General features: G+C 34.7%; 1 protein-coding gene across 1 annotated transcript; it reads left to right on the plus strand.

Moving 5' to 3' along the window:
• Positions 1-14,205: 14,205 nt before the first annotated feature.
• On the plus strand, positions 14,206-15,930 carry Nap1l3 (nucleosome assembly protein 1-like 3). Its single transcript, XM_013024991.1, has 3 exons — positions 14,206-14,850; positions 15,004-15,068; positions 15,162-15,930. The coding sequence occupies exons 1-3, from the start codon at positions 14,206-14,208 to the stop codon at positions 15,928-15,930; spliced, it is 1,479 nt and encodes a 492-aa protein (XP_012880445.1).
• Positions 15,931-19,519: the final 3,589 nt, after the last annotated feature.

Raw genomic sequence — 19,519 nt, forward strand, 5'->3', positions numbered from 1 at the left:
GAGCTGAAGAGCTAAACAACAGCCCCCAGGCCCAGAGTTCAAGCCCTACGGCCAAGAACAACAACAAAAATTATGTTCCCTATTGCACTAAATGCAAATTTGTAACACACTTCTTCAAAGTTTTTTCTAACCCCTTTCGTTCTCAAGTACCATTTAATTATGCTCCACATTGAACATTTTTTGTTAGATAAAGGAATAAAATCTATTTTATCTCACATATTAGTCCTGTTTTATGTCTTTCATATTGTCATCACTGATTTTAACACATGAATATATGCATATTTACATAATTGCTCCTTGGGTATTTTATACTTTGTGTTATTTTCTATATTTAATTATGAACAACTCCTAAGGCAACTTTCAAGTTTATCTGATATTTTTCTGTGTCCTCAAAGCAATTACTGCTTTGATGAATACATAGTAAAGAGTCATTAAATAAGTGTTGATTTCAATTAATTGTTCATTCATATATTAAATAACCTTAAGATCATGAGTACTCATTTTATGCTTAAAACTGAAATAAATGTTGTCAATGTAATAAAGAACATGATCTTCCCTATTAAGGAGCTTATCATCTATATAGACAATGGTTAAACCACACAAAACTTCTATTCAAATGATATTAAGAAGAAATATATTATAAAGAGGAAATGAAAACAAAAATTCAATTATCAGAAAAAGGGAGAACTAGAATGAGTTTTAAAAGAGAAGCATTTTTGTTAGGGAAATATATTTAGTAAGAAGGGCAGATATAAGAATTCAAAGATCATGTAGAGGATTTTGGAGAAAGCCAAGTTAAAAAATTGAGACCCTCAAGAGAAGGGCTAGGAATTCCTAATGAAAAATTAGTTTAAATGACTATTTGCTGAACACTAACATTGTCGGTGTTTCTTAGACATAGTGTGCATCTGCTGTGTTCTGAGCCACTAGACATTCATTTTCTCTGTCTCTTGGCACTCATTTTCTTTGTACAGTAGTCCAGTAAGAATATCACCAGAAGCCATAATTTTATTGTAGCCAAATAGCAAATAATTAGGTTGAAATTAACTTTAAGTTCTAGATGATCTGTTTTGACATTGTGATTAGACTATTCCAGCAACGTTCCCAGTTCTAGAGATATGAAGAAACCCTGATGTTTTTCCAATGAATTAAATTTTGTGTAAATTAATCAGAATCTGTTTCTGTGTCTTTTAAGTAGCTAGGAAGTCCTAATTAATATAGTTAACTACTCTTTACCACATTTTGTTGAGGATATATGACAATAATTTTGAGGGGCAGTCAGGTATAAAGTAGAAAATTATAAGTATGTCTAACTCTAGAAATTGAGTTCTATAAAATTACGTAGTGGAAGCTGTGGGACTTGGCCAAAATTTAAACTCATACTCTTTAAATTAGAGTTCTTTTCTTAACAATTATTAAGTTGCTGTCATAAACTGAGTTGTCACTGTAGATTTTCAAGAAGAATATATATGGCATAATGAAAATGGCATTTAAGAAAGGAGAATTTCCATTATCAAGGTGGAAGGGAAGCAAGAGAGCTTAAGTTAAAAAGTTAAGTGAAAGCTGGGTGCCGGTGGCTCACGCCTGTAATCCTAGCTACTCAGGAGGCTGAGATCTGAGGATCGCAGTTCAAAGCCAGCCTAGGCAGGAAAGTTCAGGAGACTCTTATCTCCAATAAACCTCTAGAAAACTAGAAGTGGTGCTGTGGCTCAAGCGGTAGAGCACTTGCCTTGAGCTGAAGAGCACAAGGACAGTGCCCAAGCCCAGAGTTCAAGCCCCACAACCGACAAAAAAAAAAAAAGAAAGAAAAAATGTTAAGTGAAGAGGAGGTAAATAATCTAAATGGAGATGACAGATATCTGAATAGTGAAATGACAGTTGAAAGTAAAAAAAGGAACAGTTACTAGACTACTCATTCAATCATCATAGCTCTCTTTTTGTAACGTGTGTCCTATTAATAGCTTTTGAGCAATATTTTGTAAGAATTTTGGTTCAGTATGGATGAGCTTTACTGAATTAAGTACAATCTCTTAGTAAACATATTGTAATTTAGAAGCAAACATACATCATTTTCATTTAAATTAAGTGAACATCATTTGGAAAAATCTGTGATTTGCCTAGTGATTTTATGATGCGTATAGTCTTCAGGTCATCACAAAAATCACAGAAAAAGGAGATCTCACAAACTATAGATAGGTATTTGTAGAATTGCTCTCTAATTTCCCCAAAAGGTTAATGTAAACTTTTAAGAAGAATAGTTATTTCTCTAATGACATTCATTTACCAAGAAAGAAAAATCTCTGTCTACCTACAAGTGAATTTCCCTTGCATAATAGCAAATCAAGTTAATAGGGAAAATATCCATTTCAAAGTGAAAGGAAATAAGCAGTTCAAATGAAAATAATTTTACACTACTTAAGACGGTGTACATAATGCGCATGTTCACCTGTCATCCCTACTACATAGGAAAGGTAAATAGAATCACAGTCCAGGTCAGCCAGGAAAAAAAAAGTGAGACCTTGTTCAAACAATAACTAAAGCAAAAAGGAGTGAAGGCATTGCTCAAATGCTAGAGTGCCTGCCTAAATAGCACTAGGTCCTGACCACAAACCCCACTACTGCAAAAAACAAAACTAAACAAAAAATACACTTCAGAATATTAAATACAAAATTACAGGTTTTCATTCCTTCTAATTATGTAAGTTTGGTGCATACATTGTTAGATATTTTACCATCTACATGGAAACAAAAACTGAGATTGTATAAATTACTTGTTAAATAGATAAGAGCATAGTAAAGATACTATGCAACATGTGCTTCTCAATTGATATTCTGTTCTATTATGTACATCTTTTGTACATACCTATGCCTATCTCTCTCTATATATACATACTATTTATGTTCTAAGTGAGGCAGATATGTCCTCCAGCTCTTGTTTTGTGTGTTTTGTCAACTAATTAAATGCTTTAAAACCTTTTATTGAGTAAAAGTATTGTTTTTGAAAGGGTATGGTGGCCCATATCTGTAATCTTATTTATGTGAAAAGGGAAAAGGTAGGAGGGTAGTGGTCTGAGGCCAACCCAGGCAATAACCATAAGTCTCTATCTGAAAATAATAAATTCAATAGAATAAATCCTGAAAAACCTAAAGAAAAAAAATTAAATGCTTATGTTGTGGAGTACTTATTTAGCAAGCCCAAGGCTCAAACTCCAAAGCCCAAGTACCACCAAAGTGAAGTATCTATTAAACAATAACAAAATTGGTGAAAAGCTAGGTTCAAGTGGCTCACACTTATAATCCTAAGTGTAATCAGGAAGACTGCAGTTTGAGGCCAGCCCAGGAAGAAAAGTTTGTAAGACTACTTTCTAAACAATAGCTTGGTGCAATGGTGAGCATCTGTCATCACAAGCTAAGTGGGAGGCAGAGATTGGGAGGATTACAGTGCCAAACCAACCCACAGAGAAGAGTCCACAAGACTCCCTTTCCATGTTGGGAAGCTGAATGCTGTTTCATGAAGCAGTGATTTTCACATAGTGGATACAATTGAGGTCAGTGATCTCAGTAATACAATAAGAGAAAATATGAGGTGAGCATTTAAAATTATATCAAAACACAGTACTCTAAATTTATTCAATATGTCCAAAGTAAAAAGCATCATGATTATAAATATCAAGAAAAAGGCTACAGTGTAATTAATTTGTATTTTTTATTTAATGATTTTGATAGTTTGAAACAATTCTATACTATTCTTTCATCATTTTTTTTCTTCTTTGTCAGTCATGGGGCTTGAACTCTGGGGCCTGGGAGCTGTCCCTCAGCTCTTCAGCTCAAGGAGTGCTCTCCCACTTGAGCCACAGTACAACGTCCTGTTTTCTGCTGGTTAACTGGAGATAAGATTAAATGGTTTTTCTTTCTTGCTATTATTTCCAACATATTTATAAGATGGTTTCTTTGTTGCTTTGCATGTCCTTCCCCCACCGTATAACCCCTGTTTTCACTGTATGTGATGTTGACATAATTTGTGGAGGAGAAGGGAAAAAAACAAATTGCTTAAATAGGGATACAGGTGGACCCATTGCAACAATGAGATGTACAAGACATTATGTAGAAAACTTTGGCAGGGGTCGGGGGATGGGAGGGCAGGGATGGTAAGGGGAAGCAAAGGAGGAGGCAACAATACTTGATAAGAAATGTACTCATTACCTTGCTCATGTAATTGTAACCCCTCTGTATGGTATTTTCACAATAAAAAAAAACTTATTAATAAAAAAAAGAAGAGTCTCATGGACTTTCCTGCCTAGGCTGGTTTGAATCGTGATTCTCAGATCTCAGCCTTCTGAGTAGCTAGGATTATAGATTATAGTCATGGCCACTGGCACCAGGCTGGCTCTACTTATAATGGAATATAAGCATAGATGAGAGGATGGGATAAACATTAAGGAGTAAATATGACCTAAGTATTAAATATGCATGTATGAAAATACCATAATGTAACCTCAACACATTGTTGAATATATATGTGCTAATAACATATGAGAAAAAAGAAATAGATTAGAAATACACATCAGATGCAGTGAGTTTGAAATTCAGATAATACATATTGTGTTATGTAGGACTGTTAAGAAGTTTTAAATTTCTTCAGGACAGAAGAAGGCTGTATATGGTGTTAAATATTACATTATATCTGGTTTGGTGCTTTACTTAAATGTAATTTTTTTCCTTTGAAGACAAGGCATTTTGTAGGCTGATAATTTCAAACAAGATGAATGTCTACTTGCCCTTAGAGCTTTCAAGACTAAATATTATTATTAATATGAAGTTGCCATTATTCATGAGCTGTCTATCCTCATAAAAATTAAAGTTGAAAAAATATTTGTCTATTTTTATATTTCTCTACTGCTCCCCAAATAGAAGTAAAAACTTATACTGGGGTGATAATTCTGGCAGTGATTTGTGATTACAAGAGAGATGACTTTATGCACAGTTTTCATAAATGAACAACATGAAAACCATTGATAAGTATCAAATATTCATTTTATGCACCATCATTAACCCCATTTCAGAAAGGAAAAACAGAGAAAATGAAAGTGAAATAAAGTGTCCAATATCTAATAGTATAATTAGGAGGAAATTCAAGTTCTAAGAACTTCCAAATGATCATTATTTCTGAAGAGTTCTGGGATATATATTTGTTTCCATCAGCAGAAATATCTGTATTATCATAAAGCTATTTTTCCTTAAAATATACATATTGCAATTAAATATATTTGAGTATTTCAATTGAATACTGACAGAAAATATCATTTAGTTTCACTCTCTTCAAATAAATTTCAAAATTTTAAATAGCTATTGAACTAAATGCCAAGCAATATGCTTCACTATCTAAAGTATTTGAACATTTCCTTTTTTTGGTATAAATAAAATCCAACCAAACTTGCAATTTATAAAGTATACTTTATTTGAATTTTCATGTAATTTCTTCAGATAGGTACTACAGTATAGTCAAAATCTTCTTGAGTATTCTTGTCAAAGTGTTCTATAGTATGCAGTTTTATATTTTTGAACAATATGCGCTTTGTTTTGGGTAGCATTAGGGTTTGAACTCAGGATCTTTTGCTTTGTAGGTAAACACTTTAAAACTTGACTCATGCCCAATCATGGGATTGCTGGTTCATATGGGAACTTTATGTTTAATCTTTTGAGAAACCACTATACTGCTTTCTAGAGTGGCTGAAAAATTTTACACTCCCACCAACAGTGTAGTAGTGTTCCTTTTTTGTCACATCCCGGCTGGTATCTCTTATTTTTAGATTTCTTGATTATAGCCATTCTAATTGGGGTGAGGTGGATTCTCGATGTTGTTTTGATTTGCATTTCTTTTATGGCCAGAGAAATTGAGCGTTTCTTCATTTGTCTATTAGCCATTCTTCTTTCCTCTTGAGAGAAGTCTCTCTTTAAGTCTTTAGCGCACTTATTAATCAGGCGGTTGTTTCTTTGAAGGTTTGGTTTTTGGGGATTTAGTTTTATTGAGCTCTAAGTATATTTTAGATATGAGGCCCTTGTCTGTTATACGGCTAGAGAAGATCTTCCAATCTATGGGATATCTATTTATCTTACTAGTAATGTCCTTTGCCATGCAGAAGCTCTGCAGTTTAATACAATCCCATTTATGCTACCTTTCTGGGTTATTATTGAATTTCAACTTGTGCCAAGGAGCCCTAGTATTTCCCCTATTCCTTCCTGTAATATATTCAGGGTATCTGCATGACCCCAAACAAGAACATACTAAAACAGCAGCACAATCATCTTCATTCCAGCATTATTTACCATTGGTAAAATATGGACTCAACCCCGATGCCCCTCAGTTGATGATCATTCAAGAAAATGTGGTATATGGATACAAATGGAATTCTATGCTTCCATTAGAAAGAATGACATTTCCCCATTCATGAGGAAATGGAAAGACTTGGAAAAATTTTCATTAAGCAACGTAAGCCAGGCACAAAGAAACATAGATTGCATGGTTTCCCTCATTTGTAATAACTCGATTACATTCATAGCAGATGATCCCAATAACCCAATCACTAGGTGCATATGACCATGTATAGTGAAGATATCAAAATGAACTCCAACAATTGGAAACAAGAGGTTTCTACCATGTACTGTTTACAGTTATTTTGCTTTACTTTCTCTATCTTTTGTTTTTTGACTTTTTTGCATGTTTTTTTGTCTTGTTTGCTAATGCTTTGTCTTGTCTATAAATTTATTTCATCCACTTAAAGAAAAGGGAATCACAAAGACAGCAGGACACGGATGAATTACTGCAATAACAATACTCTCTAGACACTAATTTGAAATGAACTTTACAACTTTGGGAAAAGAAGAGTGGGAAGGGAAAAGTGGGAGAAAATGAGGAAGGGGGTAACAGGGTCCAAAAAGAAATGTACTTGTTAACTTATTTATGTAACTGTAAACTCCCTGTTCATCAACTTTTACAATAAGGAAAAAAAAATTTAATGTCAGAAGATAAGTGACAATTTCCTAAAAGCTAATTATAAAACCTTGCTTTATATGTCCTATTTGACTAACTTCTGTCAACTGTTAATGCTCAAATTTTAAAATTATGCTTTCATTTATTCTGCTTATATGAATATCATGAAATGACAGAGGATAATCATTGTTCTGAGCTTTTCCAGTGAATGACTACTATATGGTAATGAAGGGATTATTAAAAAAAACTTGACACATTCCCTAGCCCGTTGTATTCTATTTACAATTTGAAAAGTAGTATTAGCAAAAATACAAAAACAAAATGAAACAAACAAAACAACAGCAAAAATAGCCTGGCATAGTTGCAGGCATCTGTTATCTCAGCTTACTTTAGGTGTGAAAATTAGGACAAGAGGGTTCAAGGCCAGTCAGGAAACAAACTTAGCAAGACCCATCTTAAGAAACAAATAGACATGATGGCCTGCAACTAATTATACAGAAGGCATAAGTACATGGATAAATGGATCATGGTCTGAAGACAGACATGGAATGAAACACAAGGCAATATTGCCCCATCAAAAAAATAAATAAACAAATAAATAAGCAAATAGTATTAGGTTTTTTTTTCAAGTGGTAGAGTGCTTGCCTAGAAAGCTCAAAGCCCTTAGATAAAAACCTCAGTTACACACACACACACACACACACACACACACAAACACACACACAAAACTTGAATTAGATTAAACTGAAAAGCTCCTGATATTAAAAAAAACAGCAAAAGAAACAAACATCATAATAAACACTCAATGTATGAAATGAGAGAATACATGGTTCCTATAATGAGTTAATACATAAAAGACATAAACTCAAGGAGCCATTATTAAGAATAATAATTGGGATATTAAGTGGGCAAATGTCACAAATGGACATGTCTCAAAAGAGGACATCCAAATAGTTATCAAGTATATAGAAATGTGATATATTATTAACCATAAAGGTAAATCATTTACAAAATAATGATAAATAATGTCACATTTGTAAAATAACGAACATCAAAAAATAAAGATAAGTATGGGTTGGTATGGAAATAAGAATATGTAATCTTTTTTTTTTTTTGTTTGTTTGAACTCTGGGCCTGGGCGCTGTCCCTCAGCTCTTCAGCTCAAGGCGAGCACTCTACCACTTGAGCTACAGTGCCACTTCCAGTTTTCTGGTGGTTTATTGGAGATAGGAGTCTCAGTCTCTCCTGCCCGGGCTGGCTTTGAACCACGATCCTCAGATCTCAGCCTCCTGAGTAGCTAGGATTACAGGTGTGAGCCACCAGCGCCCAGCAAGAATATGTAATCTTTGTACACTGTTTCTTGGAGTGTAAATTGGTTCAGATATTTTCATAATTAGCATTTTGAATATATAAAAATATTCCCAGCTTCTTTACAACATTATTCACAGTAGGCAATATATTGAAATCAATTTAAATGCCCAAAATTCATGAGTACATGAAATATAGAAAAGAAATATATATATATATATATATATATATAAACACTTCATAAAGCAATGCTTGTCTTGAGTATACTAACAGACTCTGTGTTAATCAACACCTCATGTAAAAGCACAAACATTTAACTCTTCTGAAATACAAACTAATGAAACAAAGCTGTGGAAGAGATTTCTGTATACATATGATAAATAATCATATAATCTATTTATATGCACATTAAAACATGACATAAATTATTAAAATTATCCTTTAAGTAGAAGTTAAATGATATAAAAAAATTAAAGCATAAGTCAAGTACCAGTGGCTTACATCTGCAATCTAGAACTTCAGGAGGCTGAGATCTCAGGATCATGGTTTGAAGCCAGTCCAGGGCAGAAATGTCCATGAAACTTTACTCTAGCAAGCTACCAGAAAAGTCAGAACTGGAGCTGTGGCTCAAGTGTTAGAATGCTAGTGTTGAGTAAAAGAAACTCAGGGACAATGCTGAGGTCCTGAGCTCAAGCCCTAGGACTGGCACAATAAAGACTATTAGAAGAACCTGGGATAGTATATTGACAAAAAAAAAATCAGAGTACTGTGATTGGAAAAATCTCAGACTCTCAACCACTGTCATAAGCTAGGGAAACATACTTCCAATTGGAAACTTGCAATAATTCATTAATATTATTTTTGTATGAGTTTTTCTATTTTTATTCTCCATACATTCTCAATATCAGTGTGTGATTAAAAATTAATTCTTGAAAATGATTTAAAAATCCAAGAAATAACTTTAGAATGAAAACGGTAAAGGAGTCAGAGTAGAAGTTCTTTCTTTCTCTCTGTCTGTGGCTCTGTCTCTTCTCCCTTTCCCATCCCTTCCACCCCTCTACCTTCCTCTTTTCTCTCTCCTCTCTATCTATTATGATTGTAATTAGGATTGAACTCTCAGATGCACTATCACTTGAGCCTCCAACCGTTTTTCACTGATTAAGCTTCAGAGTCTCACTTTATGCCATGGCTAGCCTAGGTCATGTTTTATTCTTCCCAAAATCACTGGGGGTGACAGGTGCATACTACATTTCAATATGGAGCCTCATGAACTTTTATGTCTGTGCTAGTCTCAATATCCTACAATCTCTGCTTCCCAAGGATTACAAACTTGAACCATTGCACCCGGTCTTGAATAGGAGTATTATCTGTGAATCAAGTCCTCACTGCCTTAAAACCAAAGTCACTACCTTTTGGATCTCACTTGTGATGAATTTTTTCCTTAACTCATCAGGCTACTAAGTTATAAATAGAAAGTTTTCAAACAGAAAATAAACATATAAAAAGTCAGACTTTCTGCTAATCTAAGAAATTTAAAACCATCATATTGAGAAATTATTTGGGAGATAGTACATTAAAACATAAATAACAATATTGTTCATTCTTCATTATACTGTTCATCTTCTTTCTCTCCTATCTGCTTCCATACAGTCACACAGTTAAAATCAGTTTATATATACATTGTGTGTGTGTGTGTGTGTGTGTGTGTGTGTGTGTGTGTGTGTGTTTAGTGTTTCAGGTCTTGATTCTGAAAATGAACTCAAGCATTGTTATTGGCTCTGTGAACTTGGCTTATTTCAACGGAACAATTTCCACATCTATCCACTCCCCTGTAAATAACATAGGTATATTTTTGTGGCTGAGTTATATTTTGTGAAAAATTATATATTATAAAGTTATACATGTATACTAACACATATATATTCATTGGTTGTTGGATACTAGAGTTGATTCCAGAGTTCACCTATTATGAACAGAGATACAATAAATATAAATATATATGTATTTCTTTTATGTTTATGTAGATTGCAGGAGCTATGTTCCAAGAGTAATATGGCCAGGTCATACGGCAGATCTATTTGTTATTTTTTGAGAAACTTTTATTCTATTTTCTATAGTGGCTTCGCTAATAATTCTCACCAACAGTATATGAGGGTTCCTTTTCTCATATCCTTGCCGTCCATCATTTTGCACAAATTTATTTCACGATGGTATATCATATGTGCACATTTTCAATTCAGTCAGATTAACATCCTCTATTGCTTTCTTGCTCATTCCTGTCTGCTTTCACTGAGTTTCCTTATGTCCTCTTCATGTATAGATACAATGAATTTTGATATTATTCAGGACACATATTATACACATATAGAAATATCATGATGAAATTTTACTCATAGTACAAATACATGTTTATAAAATCTTTAACAACTATGAGAAGTGATTACTTTTGTTTCTTCGGTTACTTTCAATTACTCCCTTATATTTTTATATTTTATGTATTATCTGAGAGTTTTCAGTCAACGTATGTGTGTGTATGTGTGTGTGTGTGTGTGTGTGTGTGTGTGTGTGTGTGTGTGTGTGTGAGTCCTCGTGCTTGAACTCAGCACCTGGGTATTATTTCTGGGATTTTTTGCTCAAGGTTACCATTCTACAACTTGAGCCATATCTCTATTTCTGGCTTTGGGGTGGTTAATTATAGATAAGACTCTCATGGACATTCCTGCCTGGGCCAGCTTCAAACTTCAATACTAAAATTTCAGCCTCCTGTCTGTGCAGCTAGGATTACAGGCATGAGCCTCCTGCAATCATTTTTTTAAGCAACGAAAACTCATCTTTAATATTGCTGTGTTGTTGAAGTTAACTTGGATTTCGCAGGGAATTTGATGCCAGCCTCATCTGCATAGCAAGATCCTGCCTCAAAAGCTAAAAATAAAAAATAATAAAAGAAATGAAACCAAACAACATGCCCCCAAAACAAACAAAAAAAAACTAACTCATCAGTTATTTGCAGAAAAATACAGCCAGTAGAATAGAAAAATCTCAACTCAGTTAAGATGATAAGAAGAGGCATATATACATATATATATATATATATATATATATATATATGTTACCAAATAAATGATTTTATAAGAGTTAGCATACTAATAAAAACAACTTTTTTAAAAGTCTAACATTATGGATATAGGTCTTGCCTAGCATGTGCAAGGCTCTAGGTTCCATTTCTAGCACCATGAAACAAATGAACAAATCTAGATACCTAACTCACTGATAACTCAGAAATATTAATTCCTAGTGATACAAAGATAAATCTGAAAATGTAATAAAATACTATAAATTAATATAAAATATAAAAAAAATTATTTGAAATATGTCTGTCACTTTATCTGAAACTAAAAGGTTATACAAAATATTTATGGTCTCATTCCCTTGATTTTATTTAGGATATGTTTTGATTAAAATTTTAGAATGTATGGATATGCATCTAGCAATTATGTTTACCATTGTTCTTTCTTCCACTACCAATGTGCCTGGCATGTGACAGGTAGCATACATTAATTTAATGACTGAATAAATGACTCTTGTGTTTTGTAAGTTGTAATAAAGTTTATGTAGATCAGAAATATAAAATAATACAGAGATCACATGATTCCAGCATTCTCATTCACAGGAATTTATCTTATACCAATTTTTTAAAGTATATGATCTATTATAAATGGAAAACTTTATTTAGGACATGACAAGAGTATGCATGTAAGGAGAGAGATACTATGGAATATGATTAAATAAATTTAAGCAATTATTTTCAAAGACCATATATCTGTTTAAAAATAAGATGATCATTTCCATTAAAATAGTGATAATGAATTTATAAATTATCAATTTAAAATATTATATATTATATAAGTATATATAATTATATATAATATAAAACAGTGTTATCTAAGTGAGCAGGTGTATAAATACACAAGGAACATTCTGGTAGGAAATGCACCAAACTGGGAACAATGTTTATCATTCGCTTTTTAACTTTGTGTATTTTTATTATCACTAAATTTTGTATATTGAAATTTTATCTTTACAATTTTCATATACTTTCACAATTATAGATATTCAATAAATGCAAATTCATTTAAAAGTTAGTAAAGTGCTTTCTAACTTTTGAAAGTATTTGGTTAAATAATAAAACAGATATTCTCTAATCAAAGCAGTATAAAGTTTATCTTAATACATTTTAGACTATTACTAAATCATCTTTTATATTTTGATATACTATTTGTACTTGATGGTTAGGTTTAGATACTGAATGTGGTTAGGTTATTTTTCTACATTAGAAAACCAAATCACTTCTGTGGATTTTCTACTTTTATTTATAAAAATATCTAGATAACTAATTAAATCTCTAAAATCCTATATTGCCTGTGAATTTACATTCAAATACAAAGGGCAATTCTTGTGATTGAGAAAAATGGACTAAGTATGTTCCTTACCTTTCAATAGAAAGTAAACACTGGTTTTTTGGGTTGTACCAAGGGAGTTGTTCTGTAGCAGAAAGGAATCCTGTAAATAAAAGTAACAAATACCTGTTTTTAAACTTCACTTTGCAAAAGTTTTCATTTACGTATTTCTGTACTTCTAACTCATTCTTTAATATAAATAAAAAATACATTGGAAGGACATTAAAGGCAGATGATATCATATAAGTTAACAGATGATGCACTTTCATTAGCCAAATTTCCCCTCCCAACCTGCAGTTCGTGGAATTGAAACCTGCTGCACAAAAGTCTAAAACAAACCGTATACTTTTTAATAATACTACCTAACATTTGAATTCCCTTTTGTTTTAGCTAAAAGATTGTTATAAGCATTAAAAAGGGCTACGTGGCAATTTAGCAGCAAATTTGAAGTACATTCCAGCTGAAAAAGAGAAATATAATAAAAATGGTGTAACTGACTCACAGCAACATGGGTTCGCAAACCAGACTTGCCAAACATCACAGACAGCACTTATTTTTAAAAAGGCTACGTGGAATGCAATATGCCTGCTGTCTAGCCCCACCCCTTCTGCCAATAAACGACTCCCCCTTTATTTCCAGTGTAAAAATACATGCTCGTAGCATATTTAGAGAAAATAATTTTTAAAATATCATCCATAGTCACACTATACAATGACGACATTTACATTTTCATCCACATTTTTTCATAACATTTTTGTCAAGAGGCCGGTGAGCAATCAAACTGGAATTCAGAATAGGCGGTTAAGAAAAGGAAGACTTTCCTCATCTTCCCCTGTTAGGAAATATGGCTTGTATTTTTACCTCGAGTCTACGCTTTTTTTTCTTTGAATTATAAAACTATATAGAATGATGAAGGGGGTGGGGGAATCATCTTCCAGGGATGTATGCCTCAGACAGTACGGAGCATCTGGGAAGGTGGGAGGAGTCAGGCGCTACTTGTGTTTAGCCATTTGTTGGGTATAAGCTTTGTCAATCAACGTTGCCCAACAAATGAGGAACGAACTAAAGGCACACTGGGAACGAAATTACGGGGAGGTCTGACTGAGAGGGGCGAGGTGGGGGGCCTTGCGTTCTAAACTAAGAAGAGATCTCGGGGTCTCACACTGCGCCATTCCACTGCGTCACTCCTCGGTCCCCATCCGCTGCAGCCGACCGAGGCCTTGCTGCCCAGGCTCTCTCCCAGGCCTTCACCGCTGTTGCCACCTTCAGCGCTACAGCTACAAACCACTCCACCCTTGGCTGCTACCGCTGCTGCTGTCGCTACCGCCACCTCCTCTGCAGCCCCGGCCTCTGCCACACCGCCTAAGCATCCGTGAGTCATTTTCTTCCCATCTCTGGGCGCTAGGTTTCTGCTATAGTCATCACCTTAGGAGGTTTGCAGGTTGCAGCATGGCAGAAGCCGGTCTTAAAATAGTCACGGAACCTGCCAGCCAGGGGGCTGCTGAAGAAGAGATGGCTAGCTCTACTAGTGATTCTGGGGAAGAATCTGACAGCAGTAGCATTAGCAGCAGCACTACCTGCTGCAGCAGCAGTAGCAGCAGCGGCAGTGGCAGCAGCCGCAGCCTCTTGTACAGAAAGAAGAGGATACCTGAGCCTTCCAGAAGAGCACGCCGGGCTCCGTCAGGTACAAATTTCGTGGATAGGCTGCCGAAAGCTGTCAGAAATCGGGTGCAAGCGCTCAGAAATATTCAAGGTGAATGTGACAAGGTAGACGCTTTGTTTTTAAAGGCAATTCATGATCTTGAAAGGAAGTATGCTGAACTCAATAAGCCTCTATATGATCGGCGATTTCAAATCATCAACGCAGAATATGAGCCTACACAAGAAGAATGTGAATGGAATTCAGAGGATGAGGAGTTTAGTAGTGATGAGGAGGTGCAGGATGACACCCCTAGTGAAATGCCTCCCTTGGAGGGGGAGGAAGAAGAAACCCCTAAAGGTAGTGCTGAGGTGAAAAATGAAGAAAAAGAGGTTCCAAAAGAAATTCCTCATTCAGAGGCTGAAGAAAAAGATGTTCCTAAAGAAATTGCTGAGGTAAAGGTTGATGAAAAGGAACTTCTTGAAGAAATTGCTGAGACAAAACCTGAAGAAAAGGAACTTGAAGAAATTCTAGATTTAGTACCTGAAGACAAGGAAGTTCCTAAAGAAATTATGGATGAACAGGAAGTTACTAAAGAAACTGGCAAGGTAAATGCTGAAATAAAAGCTCATTCCTCTGATTGTATGGACGTAACTCCAGAAAAAGAAGAAAAGGAAGAAAAAGAGAAGGAGGAGGAAGAAGAGGAGAAGGAGGAGGAGGAGGAGGAGGAAAGGGGAGGAGGAAGAGGAGGAGGAGGAGAAAGAGTCCCTGAAGAAGCCTCCCAGTCAAAGGGAGAAAATAAAGAACAGTCTAAACTAATTGAATCTAAGGCCAGGGCTACAGTCAGAGAAGGTCATAAAAGTGTTCCTGACACTAGACCTAAAGAAAGAGTGAATCTTAAAAGAGCTCGAGAGGGAAAACCTGAAAAGGAAGAGCCCAAAGGCATTCCTAACTATTGGCTGACTGTTTTGAAAAATGTTGACAAACTTGGACCTATGATCCAGAAGCATGATGAGCCTATTTTGAAGTTCTTGCAAGATGTTAGCCTGAAGTTTTCACGACCTGGCCAGCCTATCAGTTACACCTTTGAATTTCATTTCCTACCCAATCCCTACTTCAGAAATGAGCTGCTGATAAAGACATACAAAATAAAGTCAAAACCAGATCACAATGATCCTTTCTTCTCTTGGGGATGGGAAATTGAAGATTGCAAAGGTTGCAAGATAGATTGGAGAAAAGGAAAGGATGTGACTATAACAATAACCAACAGTTGCACAACTGCTACTGGGGAAATTGAATTCCTGCCCAGAGTGGTTCCTAATGCATCATTCTTCAATTTCTTTAGTCCTCCTGAGATTCCTCAGATTGGAAAGCTGGAACCACGAGAAGATGCTATCCTAGATGAGGACTTTGAAATTGGTCAAATTTTGCATGACAATGTCATCTTGAAGTCAATTTATTATTTTACAGGAGAAGTCAAATGCTCCTACTATGGAGATGGCAGAGATTATGGAAATAGGAAATATCGGAAATAAAAGAGGCCAACTGAAAGATTTTTCAAGAGTCTTGCAAAATTGAAGCAAGCAAAAGTGAAGCAAGTTCTTTTTTTTTTTTTGGTGGGGGGGGGTCGGGTCGTGGGGTCTGAACTCTGGGTCTGGGCACTGTCTCTCAGCTCTTCAGCTCAAGGCTAGTGCTCTACTTGTGCCACAGCACCACTTAGGGCTTTTTTTCTTTTTACATATGTGGTGCTGAGGAATTGAACCCAGGGCCTCATTCACACAAGGCAAGTGCTCTACCACTGAGCCACCTTCCCAGCCCATGAAGCAAGTTCTTCTAGACTTAGTGGATAAAAACCTGCCCTATAATCAGAACACTATTACTACTTATAGTCTAGTGTTGTGTTTTCCTGGTAGATCAGTTTTTTTAAAGTTCTAAAAAAAATTATGTCTTAAAGTATCAGTTTATTTTATCTGTTGTGCTGCGATATTCTTCAAAATGTTATTATTGTTAATTATCTAAAGCATGTTGTTTGGTGCTAAAAAGTGATTTTTTGTGAAGTCTTTTGGACTTGTTCCTATTAAATTGGAGCTCTACAAATTGTAGAATTGTTGGAAATATTTGCTTGAAAAAACACAAAGTTCCTGAAGTTCCAACACAAGTGTTTCTTTTTTTCTTTTCCAGCCCAGAAATCTGAGAGTTTAAATCTGCTTGCACTAGCTGTGCCTTTATTAATTTGCTATAGATATACATTGCTATATTAACTAGGATAGTGCATTGTGAGATTTGATTGCTTCAAAATCTATATTTGTTTCAGAATGTCTGTGAAGACCATGTTAGATTTCTGTGAATCTGTTTATATAACATTGTGATCTGTAAATTTTATCAGAGTGAAGTTGGTATTTGCTTCTAAAGTATTAAGCTAATAGTATTTTTTAAAAGATAATTATTATGTATTATATTATTGAAAACTAAAGAAACCACATTTCCTTCTAATATGTTCTACTTTGCCTTTCACTGTCAGTAATTATATCATTGAATACTTTTTCATGTTCTTTTATTGCAACTTAAATAAATGTCAAATAAAGTGTGTCATGCTATAAATATCTAGCATTTTCTCCTAAGTATAAAAAGTACAGTGCTTATTCAGAGTAAAAGTTAAGGAACATTCTGGAAAAGGATAATTTAACAAAAGATTGCTATTATTAACATTTTTATGTATTTCTTAGGTCTTACTTCTGTTGTAAGATACTGAAGAGGAATGGGACAGGAGGAGTAGGAGAAGTGAGTAGAAAGAAGAAAGTGGAAGTTGAAGAGAGAGGGGAAGGGGGAAGAAGAAACACAGAGGAGTGTGGATGTAGGAGAGGGGAAAAGCAGTAGAGGATGATGGGGATTAAAAGCAATGGGAAAGAGAAGGCTCCTGGGGATGGGAGAGAGAGAGCAGTAGCAGGATCTCACCAAGAAAAGCTCTTTTTATAACCTGTTTCCCTGGGTCAGGGCCAACCCAGTATCTTGGCTTGGGAGAAGACTATACTACCATGACTCCTATTTTTCTTATAGGTGACACCATACTCTCACCAATTCAGTATTTTGCACCTGGTGCCCAAGTACTTAGAACCTGAAATTTGGCATTGAGACTAATAAGAGGATACTCTTTAAACTCAAAGTTTATTAAAAAGTTTAATGGAGGGGTTGGCATGAGACATAAAAATAGCGTAACATGTCACATTTTCCATTTCCAGCTACACATTTCCCCTCCAACACCTTACAGGGGAAAATTCTAACAGGAAGAAAGCAAGATTTGAAAATTTCTGTTCCCTAGGCTTGAAATTTCCTAATAATTCTCCCTGAGTCTACAATATAGCATTCATTATCTTGATTTTATTATTTGCTTTACAATAGGTCCCTCTCCCATGTATGTAGAATTAAAATCATAGCATCTGAAATATCATGTGTTTGGATCTTTAGGTGGTATATTAAAAAAAAAAACATCAGGAAGGAAATTTATTTATTTTAATAGTACCATTCACTGCACTTTTGAGAGCATCAATTCCATTTCTGAGATTTTTGCATCCACAAATATCTATAAAGCAGCTTTACTTATATGCCAAAGTCTCAATGAAGAAAAATATAATAAATATGGTTTAGCTGGTTCCTAACTTAGATATATAGAGTGCTAGCAGATATCACAGGCAGAAGAACCTGTAAAGCTGCATAGTTTGCAACAACTTTATTAACTCTTAGAATATTTATCAAAGTTTAGTACTTCCCCCTTTGTATTTTTCCATAATGCAGAACAGAAACACTGAAAGAGAATAACACCACACTAAGATATGACTTGATTTTGTAACATAGACCTTTTGCTTTATCTTTGGCTCAAATCGCAAAGCAAAATTCAAGATGTGTGTCTATAGAAGCTAATTGGATAGTTTCTTGCTGTTTTTATTTTATTTTATTATATTTTTATTGTAAAGATACTTTATCAAGGGGTTACAGTTACATGATTAAGGCAATGAGTGCATTTCCTCTTGAACATTGTTACCCCTCCTTTGTTTTTACCCAGCCATCCCTTCCCTCTCCACCTCACCAACTCCTCCCTTCCCCCCACCAAAGTTGTAAAGATCCTTTTTAACATTGTGTCATGTACATCTTATTGTTACAATGGGTCAGCCTATATTCTTGTTTCAGAATTTTGTTATTCCCCTTCCCCTCCCCCAAATTAGATAAATGCATGTACAAGATGCAGGGTACCAAAATCAAATTCAATGACAACAGGGGATGTACCATGGGGGGAAGAACATAGAAAAGAAACAAAAAAATCACATAGTAAATTAAAAACAAAGACAAAGAAAAACCTCTTGTATCCATATCTTTTTAAATACATTTTTACTGTAAAAATAGTGTACAGAGGGGTTTCAGTTACATGAATAAGGTAATGAGTACATTTCCTATTGAGCATTGTTACCTCCTCCTTTGTTTTTCCACTACCATCCCTTCTCTCCCCACTTGGCCAACTCCTCCCTTCCTCCCCCGCCCCACAAGTTGTAAAGTTCATTTTTCAACATAGTGTCTTGTAAATCTCATGGTTACAATGGGTCAACCTGTGTCCCTATTTAAGCATTTTGTTTTTTCCCTTCTCCTTCCCAAATTAATAAAATGTATATAAAAAATACAGGGCAACAGAATCAAATTCAGTGAAAACAGAGGCTATACATTGGGAGAGGAACATATCAAAGAAACAAAAAAATGACATAGTCCATTATAAGTATATTAAAAAACAATAGCAAGAAAGAAAAACCACTGTGTCCCTGTCTTGGGGTTCATTTTGCTTAACATCATCTTATATGGTGACAGATTTTTAATATATATTTACCTATATTTACTGTTATTGTAAAGGTTATGTACTGAGGGATTACAGTTTAATGAGTAAGTTAATGAGAACATTTCTTTTGAACAGTGTCTCCTCTTCCCTCATTTTCTTCCTGTTTTTTCCTCCAGACACACGTCCGAACAAGTTGTATAGTTCATTTTCAACATAGTATCTAGTGAGTAACAATGCTGCATTTGTTCATTCAGCCCCCACTTACAGAAAAATTATTCATATTGACTTACATCCAACACTTGTAT

The sequence above is a fragment of the Dipodomys ordii genome, unplaced genomic scaffold, assembly GCF_000151885.1.
Source record: "Dipodomys ordii isolate 6190 unplaced genomic scaffold, Dord_2.0 Scaffold80, whole genome shotgun sequence".
In the NCBI taxonomy this organism is placed as follows: Eukaryota; Metazoa; Chordata; class Mammalia; order Rodentia; family Heteromyidae; genus Dipodomys; species Dipodomys ordii.